At 37.3% G+C, this 15,113-nt stretch overlaps 1 protein-coding gene across 7 annotated transcripts in view; it reads right to left on the bottom strand.

Moving 5' to 3' along the window:
- The window catches only part of CPEB3 (cytoplasmic polyadenylation element binding protein 3), a 190,237-nt gene that overhangs the window by 112,114 nt on the left and 63,010 nt on the right, over positions 1–15,113 (bottom strand). For 5 of the 7 annotated variants that reach the window (XM_049646399.1, XM_049646394.1, XM_049646398.1 and 2 more), the window contains one exon: positions 6,732–6,891. In XM_049646399.1, the coding sequence (XP_049502356.1) occupies positions 6,732–6,891 (160 nt within the window). The remainder of the gene's footprint in view (positions 1–6,731; positions 6,892–15,113) is intronic. The other 2 variants (XM_049646401.1, XM_049646400.1) reach the window with 1 other exon arrangement.

Here is a 15,113-nt window from a genome sequence, read left to right on the forward strand (position 1 = left end):
AGAAAGAAAGAAAGAAAGAAAGAAAGAAAGAAAGAAAGAAAGAAAGAAAGAAAAGGAAAGAAAGAAAAAGAAAAAAGGCATAGGTGATGTTTTATACATGAAGGCATCAGTATTTGCTGAAAAGCAGAAAACTTTTTGCCTTTCCTGGTATCCTCCCTACTTCTGTTGGCCTCCTTGACTTCAGTGGATCTTTGGATCAACATCATCCACAAAAGATTTTATAAGAAACTCTGTCATGTCAGACCCATCAGAACCAATTATTTAAATACAATCTAATTGTTTCCCAACTAAATGCAAATTCTTTGTAGCAAAACAACTTATGGCTTCTTTAAGCTACTTTTTTTACCTCTTCAAAAATTAATGTTTAGATTATAAAATCCAATATATTTTCATCAGTGAAAAATTAGATAATACAGAAAAATGCAAAAACTAAGATCACCAATTAAAGACAAGCTCTGCCAACATTTTGACTTATAGTCTTCCAGTTTAAGAGGTATATATGTGCAAAAGTTCTTTTCTAAAATTAGAATTATTTTTTATTTTTTTCTTAATATATTTTGCATCCTAAATTTTACAGTTATTATGAGATTTTGAAGAAAAGAGAAAATATATAGCAGCAAAAGAAAAACGGATTCCAAATTCAGATGAGGCCATTTATTTTTTTCTTCCTTTTATCCAACAAATACTGCTGTTTAATCAGCTGTGAAAATAGAATCAAGTGTGTGACATCTGGTGATTTTTGTTAATGCAGTCTGGTGCTGCCAGCGTGACATTTTGTCACCTGTCCATGGTCTGCTATTTTTAAATTGTTCTTGTCAGCCAGCTATCTTTTAAGTATAGTGTAAAATATAAGGTTTCGAAAACTGAAAGGCATACTTGGCTTTACGGAGTTAAATGACGCTGTGGAAATCTGAGACTGTCCCACTTTCCCCACTGCACAGGGTCTGATAAATGGGGGTAAGAGGGGATAGAGGTAGAGGCTGGAGAATAGGGTTACACAGGTTTATCTAGACTGTAAAAACCACAGTCTCATAAGCTCAAGTCACAGTCATATTTAAGAAGCTAGTCATAAAAAATGACCTCTACTGTTATTCAAAGTTTCAGAGTCCAACCAACCCATACTTTTATATGTCCCAAATAAAAATTGAAATTTTTATGAATTTCATAATTAATTATGAAAGCCACCTCTTTACTTCTGCAATATGTTATGAGATAAGGAACAACTACTGTATCTTTCTTTAACCATCCCCGTTTGCTCTAAAAAGTCAAGTCCTTCAGAGACTTTTACATAATAGAATGTAAGTGCTGTGTTCTAGAAAAGGTTATAAGAAAAATGCATATTCCGCTGGGTTGTATTTTCCACCAATTTTCTCTATAAAATTGAAGATACATTCCTTCAGGAAAAGAATCTACAAGATGCAATAATGTTATGCAAGAATACAATAAAATAGTGTTTTAAAGCCCTTTTAAGGAAAAATGATAAAAAGTTTGGCACTAAAATATTCTAACTATGTTCCAAAGAACTGAGAAACAAAAGCCGTGAGCTTAGACCTGAGGTCAAATCCTAGTTTCTTTTCATACCAGTAGTGGATAATTTTTGGCATGTTATTCGTTCCTTTGTGTCTATGTTTCCTCATTTCAGGCTCTACTCTATAAAACAGTTAACATCAGAATTTCTAGAATTTTCTTTTAAAACTCTCAGGTGATTACACTGCTATATAAGAAGGACCACTGGGTAAATTAATGGGAGGTACTAAAAAAAAAAAAAAAAAAAAAATCACTCAGCTTGTATTTACTGTCCTCCTCTTGAATAGAACCAGAACAATCACTTCTTGCTAACTCAGAATCTATGTCCCAAACAATTTCTGGACGCTGCTAACTTTTATACAAGACAAACTGATATGGGCCAGAGGTAGCACAAAAATAGAACTGGAGCACCAATGCAAGTAAGTAAAGAGACAGCATATTTCTGGAACAAACTAAATGTAATGAAGGTGCACTTTTTCTGAAACAAGGGAACCTCAACATTCCACAAAAGGGGCCAACTTTGTGAAAGGCTGTACAACACTAAATTTAAATTGTGATGAATAAAGAAAAATGCTTCCATAGTACCAAAAAGGGTGGCATTTCTTTCTTCCAAGCTTCTGTCAATTTAAATGTTTTAAAGCACTGTTATCAGGAGATAGCTATTTTTCCCCCAGATTCAGTATACATTTGAAAAGCAAACGCCTCAATATCAGTTTCTCAACTGACACCTGCTCTTTTCATTTTTCAAATTTCAGTTCCATGAATAGTGAGGAAAGAGAAAATTCAAATATATAGAAATGTTTCATCAGGCACTAGAAATGTTTCATCAGGCACTACCCCCAACCCCTGGTTTCAGCTCAGGTCCAACTGAGTCACCCAGGCACCCCTCCTTAAGTGCCCAACTCCTGGTGTCAGCTCAGGTCACAATCTCACAGTTTCATGAGTTTGAGCCCTGCTTCGGGCTCTGAGCCAGCAGCATGGAGTCTACTTGGGATTCTCTTTCCCTCTCTCTCTGCATCTTCCCCACTTGTACTCTCTCTCTCAAGTAAATAAAAATAAACTTTTAAAAAATGAACAATAGGAAAAGTCATATATAATATGGGAAGAGACAATAGGTAAGTATTACAGTGTTACTCTGTTACAACCCAGGACTGTTTGAGATCTTTAAGAAGCCAAAAAAAAAAAAAAAAAATTGTCTAATTTTTATTTTAACAAGAGTGCTGTGATCTGATCAACACTACTAAACATATTTCTCAGGTGCTGTGAAGAAAGCTCAATTTGACTTTCCCTCTACATTACTTGACATTCTTATCATGGGGGAAGAAGTAGGGACCTTTTAAATTTTCCTACAAACATCTTCAAGGCTGACCTAGAAGTATAAATGTGACTGAAAAGCTGTTAAAGCTCTTTACTAAAACACAAGTCTTATTACTTCCTGAACTTCCCATGCTATCATTTCTCCCGCTAACCCTTTTTCCCCACCGAAATCAACAGAACAGTTGAATAAGGGGATTTCTTATTGCATACATTTCTAAGATGAAATATCACTGTGAATATAGTTCATCAGGTTCACTTTATTTTTTTTTTAATGTTTATTTATTTTTGAGAGAGAGAGAGAGAAAGTGCGCAAGTGGGGAAGGGCAGACAGAGAGGGAGACACAGAATCCAAAACAGGCTCCAGGCTCTGAGCTGTCAGCACAGAGCCCAACGCAGGGCTGGAACTCATGAACCATGAAATCATGACCTGAGCCAAAGTTGGATGCTTAACCGACTGTTGCCACCCAGGTGCTCCTCATCAGGTTCACTTTAAATACATCATGAAGTACTTTATTTTTCATGAATGTGATATCCTGTTTTATTATATTTTCTTCACATTATTTAGATACACAATTTTGGAAAGCCAACACAACTTAAGAGAATTATTTTTCTTTCTCCTTTAGGTGGTTTTTGATAATGACAAAATGTTTATCCTTCAATAATTACTATGGCAAATTATCTGTGTATGGCAAATACAAAATTTCGACAACTTGCATTTAAAAGCTTTTAACATAGAGCGGCAGTCTAGCTAGAAGGAAGTAAATATTGTAGGAATATAAGGTTTAATTCATTATCTAGGCTAGGCAGTAGGCACACCACTACCACTGCCAGCAAAAAAAAAATCATAGTTTCTAGTGTCAAGAACTTTATCTGACCTTCATAGCCACTCCATGAAGTAGGTACTTTATTTCAATGATGAGGAAACTAAGGCTTTGAAGAGACTAATTTATCTAAATCGATAGCCAACTAGAGGCAGAGCCAGGATTCAAATCCAGGTTTGAATGACTACAAAGTCAGAAAGGCCGAGTTGAAATTTAATCTCCTACAAAGAGAATATAAAATGCCTCGAAGAATGTTAATAAAAATAATAATCTTTACTATCTCTAGGTAGTAAGTCTCAGATTATTTTTTCACTTTCCTTTTTGTCTTTTTATGTACTATCTGAATTTCCTATAATGAGTAAGGAAGTATTTTTTTCCCCTGGAAGAAAACTGAGCTCCAGGAAATAAACCAAAACAAGCATACAAAAAAACCTAAATATGATTCTGTAACTTGAGTTTTGAGACCCTCAAAAAAGTGTTCCCACGTTCAAGTGGGAGAAGAATATATTAAAGGTAGGAGGAAAAAAAGGATGGAATAGAGGGAAGCGTTTCTGGACAGACTCATAGAGAAGCCATATGGTAAGTCCCCTAGCCTACTACCTTTCTCTTAAAGTTCCATTCACCTACATGTTTACATCTTTTGACCCAGAGATCTTCTCTATGAATTTACCTTAAAGAAAAACTAGGTGCAAGAACTCATTCATGGCAGCATTACCTATTACGGAGAAAAAGCTGGAAACAACCTAAGTATTCAAAGTGAAGGCCTGTTAATAAATTATAAAGACCAGGTAAAAATATGGATACAGAAAATATCCAAAAATATGGATGCAGAAAAATAAGGATACACTATCACAATGTTTACTTTTTTCAGTTACATTTTTATTATAATTTTCTCCATTTTTAAAGTCAAAAATTATTTAAAATATTTCCTTTAAAATGCCAGCATCATAATTATGTTATTAGAAGTAATAAGAATCCAATACACGGTGCCATAAGTTAGGTCTAAAAGTCTCCCGGCTGGAAAAGGGAAGCAGGAAGCCTCAACACGCTAACCAGAGGACAATGACATGGTGAAGTAATTGACCATGGGAAGCAGTCCATTCACAGGAAATCAAGGTGGGTGGTATAATGAACAGAAAAGTTGCAAGCATATTGAAGCTATAAAAAAGTACATATTATGAGCCTTCCAACTTATTAGGACATATATTATAAGTACAATACAGAAGACTTTCACAGATGAAACCTCATATTTCCAAGTGTGGCAGAGAAATATATGTAGAGGGAACTGGATATGCATTAAAAAAGGAGCGCCTGGGTGGCTCAGTCGGTTGGGCGTCCGACTTCAGCTCAGGTCATGATCTCACAGCTTGTGAGTTCGAGCCCCACATCGGGTTCTGTGCTGACAGCTCAGAGCCTGGAGCCTGCTTTGGATTCTGTGTCTCCCTCTCTCTCTGCTTCTCCCCCATTCATGCTCTGTCTCTCTCCAAAATAAACAAACGTCAAAAAAAAAATTTTTTTTAAAGGGGCCACCAAAACTGGAATAAATATACATTATCCTGTAGCGAAGGACCTTCCTTACACTTTGCCAGTGCTGCTCTCAACAGCGCAGGATAGCTCCTATGTAAACAACATTCACAAAATTCTGGAAAATTATTTTACAGACTATATTGTAAGATCCTTTCATAATCTTTTATTGCTGGAAGAATTCAGACCAAGGTAAAACAGGTATGCATAAAGAACAAGGGCTGAATATTTTAGAATAATTAGGAGAAGCTTATAGCTGTTCATGGTAGAGAAGGAAGACAAATGTAGCCTTAGAAGACACTAAAAACACAAAATAGTCTGTGAATATCATTAGGGTTTTTTTTTAACACCATTCTCACTTCTAAGTGAAACAGGCTTTAAATTACCATATACCTAATCTTTCAACTGAGGAAAGACGTGGTAACAGTGACTAAATATAACAATGAATAAATGAGAGGGGTTTTTTTTTTCTACTTCTGAAGTAGAATACAGCTTTTAAAATACAGCTTTTCTCAAAATGCTTTATTTTCTTCATAGCCTGTTAACTACCTTCTGTTCACTGGAAATTGAGGAAAGCAGCAGAAAATCATGAGTATGACAAGAAAATGATGAAATGGATTTCTGAGGTGGCTTGAGGAAATGATGATCAGGTGGCCATAGTCAGTCACACCCTATATAAAAAAGCCTGGAGAGAACCAGAGGGGATCAAATTCTTCACAGCTCCGGAGAACATAAGGGTTCTTAAAAGATGGGCATCCTTGTAGCCAACTCTTCCCAGTTTTCAGATATTTTGGCTCTAAATCCAAGTGTAGTGGATATTTCCACAGGAAATTTCCATTACAGTATTTTAAAATATCACAGGGCCCCTAAAAAGCCCTACAGCACATAAAAAGAACTATCTGTAATTATGAATGTGACATCAACTGCTAACCTGAATTTACAGGGGCTCTAAAAATAGGAAGTCCTAATATGGCTGACCTTGGGACTTTCTGCCTTATATTTAACCCAAAACATTTACACACTTTAAGACATTTTCCTTCTGTTTTAGTCTTAAGACTGTTCAAAGAATCACTGGCTGGCTCTTAAGTCTGTGTCATGATCCTTGCTACACTAGGAAAGTGATTATATTTTAACAAAATGGAACTCTTTCCTATGAAGTTTTCTGAAGTAGTCTTTGGAGACTGATTTACTAAGTCTCATATTTCCTCGCAGTATACTTTGACTTAAATGAATTATCCAGGTTCAGCTAAAGGATTCCAAATGCACAAAGTCCAGAAAACTTGCCTTCTGGTCTCATGCTACCCAACACATGCTTCTGCCAGACATTATGATTAAAGCAGTCAACCTTGATTATTGTAGGTAGCTGAACCCAGCTTAAAAAAACAAACAAAACAAAAAACAAAAAACAAAAAAACTTTAAACACATTCCACAGTGCTTTACAGAAGCAAACAAAAACAAACGGGAAAAAAAATCACAATTATTAAAAAGCTGATTTTTGTTTAAAACACCAAGCAAGGAACGGACATATGAATATTCCTAACCTGCAAAATGATTCCTCCACATTATATCAGCGAAACTCATTGGTGGGCCACTGGGAGGGTAGTGTTTACCTTTCAGAGGCTCATGATCAGTCCTTATCATATCCATTAAGGAGTTCTCCAACGAGTGCAAGTTAAAAGTGTCATAGGGCCTACTCCGGTCCTAAAAATAAAAACACAGAACAAGACAATAAATAAAATTACTACATAAAATTAATACTACATCATTCGCTTCTTGCCATGGATTAATAACATGAATAAAAGTTCCAGATCTAATAACACACATTCTTTTCATTAAGAATGATGATTTGGCATTCCTCAGCACTGTGTAAGTTTAACACAAGTTTCTGTAATTGCATTCTTTCTTCCCATATTCTTTAATGTATATGTCCTGCTACTTCAGACTTTCTCTCAAATGAACTAAAAGAGTAAATTCCAAAGAGCCCAGTGAATTGGCTTTGCCCTCGGCCCTTCACTTCAGCCTCCACTGTCAAATAGACACTCTATTCAAATGAATACAGAATTTTTTTTATCTAGAGTAAGTCCATAATTAAAAACTTTTAGTCTACAAACAGAATCGCTTTTCTGAAAATTCAAAAGGTGGCTGTAGTTTTGATGTAATTTTATTGGGTATCTTTAATAATTACTACTGATAAGTTCTATACATTGGATATACTCTCTAAAATTTAAAATGTGTCCAAAGTACTACTAAAATTACCTTTTAAAATGCACTCACCTGAAAAAACTTTAACTCTAGGTAGTGTTTTCATGATACTAGAGTCAAAAACATTTTGAAAACAGAGAGCTAACACTAACTGAAGAAAAAATCATTGTTCCACCCACATTTCAATCAAGCCCATGGGAGACCATCATGTACAAATCATTTTTTAGTAGTCTGAGCTAAAAGGAAGTGCAACTCATAGCCTAACTTAACATTATAGATTTAACTGGCTTTTAAGAAAAGCAAAACAAACACATACTTCAACAACCACACCAAATCAAACTATTGCAATGACAGATTATTTTCAGGGTCCTGAACAGCTGATCCAGCATGCACATGATCATTTATCGTCTCCAATGAACAGAATAAATGACTGTCAGGTAAAAACCTCAACTTCAATGACCATTTTCTAGCTTAAGTGTTAACTCTTGAGAAGCTGTTTTTCTTCTGGCTTCTGGAAAGCATAGCAGTGTATCTATCTACCTAGGGAGGCAGAAAGGAAAGTGGCATTTCCTCAGCACTGAGCATAAAGGAAAAATCAGAGGGGTATTAAATGAATGCGGTATGTATATATGCAGGTGCTAAGAAAAGCCCTGAACTGAGAACTAGGAGGCAAGAGTACTAGAATAACTACTGTCAACTGGGGACTTTGGGGTACATCATGATCTACCTCTCCAGTCTGTGCCTGAAATTCCTTCCTTTATACAAATGTGAAGACTGAACTTAGAGTATGTCTAATATCTCTTATAACACTATATATATATTTTTAACTCAAGAGATGAGGAGTAGGGGTGGAGGGTACAGATGTTTTCAAATGCCAGAGACAGAAATTCCATTTTTACAAACCTTTTTTTTCCCCCCAAATGGAGACACCTTGCTCATTTTATTTTAGAGAGAGAATGCGTAAGCAGGAGAGAGAGGCAGGAGAGAGAGGCAGGAGAGAGAGGCAGGGAGAGAGGGAGAGAGGGAGAGAGGGAGAGAGGGAGAGAGAGAGAGAGAGAGAGAGAGAGAGAATATCCCATGCTCAGCGCAGAGCCCAACACAGGGCCCCATTCCACGACCCTGGGATCATGACCTGAACTGAAATCAAGAGTCGGACACTCAACCAACTGAGCCACCCAGGTGCCCCATTTTTACAGTCCTTTAATGCACAAGTCAAGGGCCAAGTCCTGTTACTAGGCCCTGGTGACTCAGAGGTGAATGCTGCAGCCTAGTCCCTATGTGCAAGTAACTAGTAGAAAGAGACACAACCCATTAAAATTAGAGAATTACAGGTGTTTTGACAGGAGAATGTGTACAGTACAACAGACACTAAGTCAAATCTATTTCTTAAAGAACATGAATGTGTGTATTGTAATTTTTTTTTTTAATCACATCCTGTAAAGTCCTAGGTGTTCTGAATCTAGACCTGCCATCTGATCAGGTATGAGGCTTGCCTTAGTTATCCTTAACGGTCTTCAGTATTCTCATTGGTAAAATGGGATCTTACCTGTGAGGATTAGGTTGAATTTACATATTTATTTTTCTCACACTGTGTTTGCTGAAAGGCAAGCACTCAACTTTTCTTAGTTTACTGCCACTGCCCCCTCCACTTGCTACCTTCACCTCATTTTTTTCTTTTTAACACTCATCAACTGTCTACTGTTGGATAAGAAAGAGACGTGGAATATTTTCTTTGGCTCTCCATTTTTCTCTTTATATAATTCAAGAAGGTCTTGTCTTTTACCTTTAAGGTCTTCCTGCAGATCATTTGTTTTCCTCTGGGTTCAAGTTATCAGTGGAAACTCCAATTACTTAGGGAATAAAGCTGAATTTCCAGAAATGCAGGCTTATCTGTCTCCATAAGAGGTACCATATTCTTTGTCCAGAGAAAAAGCCACAGGTGAAAAAAAGAAGTGTGCTGATGAGAAGTCAAAATGACAACCTATTTCTGGCACTGACAATCCTGGAATGGAGGTCCCGGAGCCTTCTAACATATTTTCAGGGTCCTGAAACTTCTCACTAGAGTCCTGCAGACATGGGGCTGTTTCAAAAAAGGCTGATAAGCGGGGCACCTGGGTGGCTCAGTCCGTTAAATGGTCGACTTTGGCTCAGGTCATGATCTCACAGTTCGTGAGTTCGAGCCCCACATCGGGCTCTGTGCTGACAGCCTGGAACCTGCTTCAGATTCTGTGTGTGTCTCTCTCTCTGCCCTCCCCCCACTCTTGCTCTGTCTCTGTCTCTGTCTCTCTCTCTCTCAAAAATAAACATTAAAGGGGCGCCTGGGTGGCTCAGTCAGTTAAGCATTAACTCAGGTCATGATCTCACAGTTTGTGAGTTCGAGCCCTGCATCGGGCTCTGTGCTGACAGCTCAGAGCCTGGAGCCTGCTTCGGATTCTGTGTCTCCCTCTTTCTCTGTCCCTTCCCTGCTCATGCTCTGTCTCTCTCTGTCTCAAAAATAAATAAACATTAAAAATAAAATAAAATAAACATTAAAAAAAAATTTTTTTTTAAAGGCTGATAACATGAAGGGACTATAAAAAATGACTGTTTGAAGGCATTCAAGGATTTTTCCAGCCAGGACAGTTTATTTTTTTCACTTAACTCTTGATATAACCCGTCAAGATAGATAACAACATACACATTTTACACATGAGGAAGGTGAGCTTCAGAGAAGATTCCAGCCTAGATCTGACCTCAAAGCCAATACCTACATCTGTCCGAAGAACTTGATCTAATCCATACAGGACAGTAAAGAAGCACTGCATTGCAGTTAACTACCAACGAAATGACCTTCTTGGCAAGATGGTAGTGAATTCCCATCAGAAGACAATATCGGATATTAGATGACTATCTGTCAGGAAAATTGGAGGGGGGTGTTTTGGTGGGGACTTATGCCTCTGAAATGGTTCTCAAACTTGTCAGATTGTCAAAAATCACATGTAGAAGGGTTAACATGTAGGTTCCTGGGCTCCAGCTAAAACCAACTTAACCACAATTTGAAAAGAAATAAATGTCCTAGGAGACTCTTTTCACTGGCTATATTTGAGAGCCACTGGACTGGATGATTCTTTAAGGTACACCCTTTCACCTGCATCTGATCGGTAAAATGGGACAGTAAAGTGAGGGAGGGACTGGAAGGATAGCAGCAGGAAATAAACAAGCCTGGCCACTTTGCCAAGGGTTAGCTTTGCAGTCTTCCAATGGATTGTGGGCTAGGACAGCAATTGGTGGTCTGAAATCAGACATCAGATTTTCTAATTCTGGCTCTGCCATGGGCTGCCATGTCATTCTGAACAAGTTTCTAAGCCTTGGTTATCTTCATCTATAAAATAATGATGATTTTTCCCTTTGGTTTTTTTTTTTTTTTTTTTTTTAGTACCTAATGACAATGTACAACAAGGCATCTGTATAGTGGTGGCTACTGGAATATTAGGGAGAACACAAAGAGACTTCTAGGATGCCACCTTAGAGTACTGGGACATATATTTAAAAACCAAGAGGCTCTCTAGTGCTCAACACATGAAAATATGATATGCGAAATGCAGGACAGAATTTGCACAGGCTTTGTTCACTGAAGTGAACAAACTTCAGCGCTGAGACTTATTTTCTCATTAAAATTTATTTATCTATGCCTCATTGATTTATATTTGCAGCATTCTATTCATCCTCTTTGTTTTATAAGTAAACTTTACTAAAAACAACTGATTAACCAGGAAGCCTACAAGAAACAGAACAAAAAGGATAGAAAAGATATAAAATTTGCAGCAAAATTCAAACAAATCATACATAGAGAAAACTAGACCATAATTTATCATTCAACAACAAGAGTTACAAGTGACAACTAACCTTTAAAATATTTTTAATAAGCTTTGTTTCCCTATAGAGGGAAAATAAGGAAAATATCTTTTTTTCATTTGTTTTTAATAAGCAAACACACCGGGAAGTATTAGAACATTACATTTATAAATGATGCATCCCATTATTGACTCCTTTTCTTTGAAGATAACCAATGGCAAATGTTATCAGTTAGTTGGACATGGAGGTAGCACACTCCCATTGTACAGTTCACTAGCCCTGCTTTTATTCTTCCCTCAACTTGACTTAATATTAGTAAATCTATCAAGTACTTAATATGTGCCTGCCACTATCCTAAGCATGCTACATGCAATCTCTCATAACTCTATGAGGTAGGTAACTTTTACCTCCCTTTTGTAAGTTAAGCAATTAAATCTTGGTGAGATTAAGTAACTGGCCCAATATTACAGAGCAGTAAGCAACAGAGCCAAGGTTCCAATCCACTCAAATCTAGACTGTACTCTTAAGGACTCTCACTTTACTGCCTCCCTGACTTCCTCCTACTCCCTCAACCTTTAATCCTTTTCACAAATACCCCCCTCAACCTAATCCTAACACAATCAGAGAGAGGCCTCTTTGACTACCACCCTGCTACATAGGCAACCTAATATAATTCTCATCCGCCCTTAGTCAATTAACTCTTGTTCAAAGGACAGTTAAATTCAAGAAGTAGCTTGATCTACGCTCCAGCAGAGCCACAGGCCCACCCCTATCAGTCCTATCCCACTCACCTGCCTTTTTCTTGAGAGAAAAATCTAGGACCCTTTTCTACCCTTTCTGGCTTATCCCCAGACATATCCTCTCCTAGAGATACAAGGTAGAAGGCTGCAAGGACCCAAGAACATCTGAGAAAAAAAGCAGCTCTGGAACCAAATGATAAAATTAATCATTATGCCTACTATGTGCCAGGAACTGGGCCAACTGCTTTAGAGCCATGATCTTAATCTTCAGCACAACCCTATAGGGCCAGCATTATCTCCATCTCACAGAGGAGAGAGCTAAGTTCACAAAGGTTATATAACTGCTCAAAGTCACAAAGCTGGACAGAAATCAGGATGTGAACCCAGGTCTATGACTTTCAAGTCCAGGCCAGTAATGTTCCAATGTTTCTCCACTGATCAGTTGCTTTGTGTTCCATGAACAATGGGGACTTGGCTAGCAAAAAAAGGGACACAGACAGGATCAAAAAGCAAAAGGTGGTTAGATGTTTGAATGGGCTAGGAAAGAATAAATGGGGTCGTGCAATAATATAGAAAAACAAGAGGAGGCATTCCTGAAGGAAGGCTTTTACAGTTATCATATGGTTTCAACATATGTATGGATAAAACATTTCAAAGTTAAATACATTCAACACATAAGGGATTAACCCACAAAATTAGCCATTTCTGAATTTCCATCCTACTGCTCTTATTTTCTAATGAATTTATATTATTTGAAACTACCTCAGGTCCCTGTCTACACTATAAACACTGTTTAATGGTAATTAATATGTTTTACCTATTTTAAATGAGTATTTAATCACATAACTAACACATAAACACATTCTTCCTGAACACACAGAAACAAAAGACAATTACATTAAAAGCTAGTCTCCAATCCTGCCTTCTTGCACTCTTCAGATGACTATGTACATTTGGCATGTGTTATTTGAGATGTTTAAAAATATATTCACACACACACACACACACACACACACACACACACACATCCATAGAAAAATGTTTTATGTTATTTCTTCCCCTAAACATAGAAGTATGCCTACTGTTCTACAATTGCTTTCTTGGACCAGGATTGTGCTTCTGAGGTAGGCCTCTTATATATATATATGGGATATATATATTCTTGTCTCTCACCAACCCAACCATATACACATCCTTCCTACAAAGTAAATGCTCAGTTTTCTCAAATTTTCTGTTCTGGTCCTTTAAGCGCATCCCTTCCATGCTTGGTCTACTTTGGCAAAATGGTTTTCTGACCTCCAGTTTCTAGGAAAGATACTAACAATGAAACATAAGAATCTATGGAACTTATAAATCCTGAGTAAAAACCAAAGAGCCAATACGTCCAAAAGTTCAACATGCAGTGATTTCAAGCATAGAATCTGCTTAAGAGTATCATAAAGAATAGACAGGACATTTAATAATGAATATTAGATAGGGGCAGCAAACAATTAGATGAACAGTAATATAAAACTTCTATGTATCACAAAATAGAAATCTAGAAATTTATAGTTCTAAACTAATTACTGCCATTATTTGTCAGAACCTATCAAAAACATGAGGTTCCTACATCAAATTGAACTTTTACTATTGAGCAGCTTGACATACATTTGCCCTAAGATTAAAACCTTTCCCAAATAAAGGAAAACCTGTCACTCATATGAGGGAAAGGGAAAAACAAAAACTTTTCAAATGCAGATTTTTATCCCATACTCAGTGAGTACCAAGTCTTTCAGTCCCCACAGACAAAATAATAGCCCTCTGGAAAGCATGACTATAGATTCTTCTTGTCACTCAATAGCAAGTAAACAATGCTCCTTGTATCTAACCTAAAGTCCTTACAAAGCTGAGCCTTCTCCTTCTTTATCCTCAGAAGAGAAATAACTGATCAGCACCTGCTACGAATTTTAACATTCTTTAGGATTATTGTTAAATCCAGTCTTCCACATAAGAATTCTCCAGACCCTTCAACATAGCCTGGGATACAATTAGGGTATACAAAGAAATTATGACTTCCTCATCTTTTTCTTCTTGAGGTTGACTAATTCCAGTTTAACCTTTTTCTATTAGGTTATATTTTTCCTTGTTGTTAACAGCAAACTAACCAAGAACTAACCAAGGTTCTTTAAAAAAAAAGGGGGGGGGGGGCAAGTTAACAAAAGCAAGAGGATAGTTTCACCCAACAACCAGAGGAACACGACAACCTGAAGCACAATCAGCAATTTTCACCTAGCCTCTTCCAGCTCCCTGCCATCCCCAATCTTCCTTCAAAGCTCTTCTCACTGGTGTGCCACATACATTCAGATAAGCAGCCCAGTTTATCAGACACCGGAAAACATGACTTTGGGATCACCTTATTCGCTTGAAATAACTTACATATGAAGGCCAGATCTAGCTGGACAAATGGTGAAGAGGTAAACTGGACAAAAAGTACAAATGCTTACTGCTATGACCTCTGACTATGGTAAACAGTTCAGAGCTATGTATATACGCACTTAAAAAAAAATAGGAGCAGATGTACAGGTTAGCAATATGTTGGGTAAAAGGCAGAAAGGCAGACCTAGGGAGGATACAGAAAGGGAGAGAAATAAATACAATGGTCAAAAGAGCAGGCTTCAAGGAACTACAAAAGTTAAAGTTGCCCCTTTCCTTGATTATTGTGTATATATGACTAGCTTACCCCAAATCACTAGGTTGTGAGTCAGCAGAATATCATCCCAAGCAGTTTATTAGGCGTTAGTTTATAAGGCATGATAATGTAGGGGGAGTTTGACTTTTGCAACCAAAACCTATCTTAGAACATTAGGCAAAAGTACATGTAGCTCCTTGGGGCACTTGGGTGGCTCAGTCAGTTAAGAATCAGACTCTTCAGACTCTTGGTTTCAGCTCAGGTCATGATCTCACAGTTGGTGAATGCAAGCCCCACATCAGGCTCTGAGCTGGTAGCGCAGATCCCTGCTTGGGACTTCCTGTCTCCCTCTCTCTCTGCCCCTCCCCTGATCGTGCTCTGTCTCTCTCTCAGAATAAATAAACATGAAAAAAAAATTTTTTTTAAGTGCATATAGCTCCTCATATTGTTTTCTTTTTACTAATCATAAATGTCAAAAC

This window comes from Panthera uncia, chromosome D2, assembly GCF_023721935.1.
Source record: "Panthera uncia isolate 11264 chromosome D2, Puncia_PCG_1.0, whole genome shotgun sequence".
Lineage (NCBI taxonomy): Eukaryota > Metazoa > Chordata > Mammalia > Carnivora > Felidae > Panthera > Panthera uncia.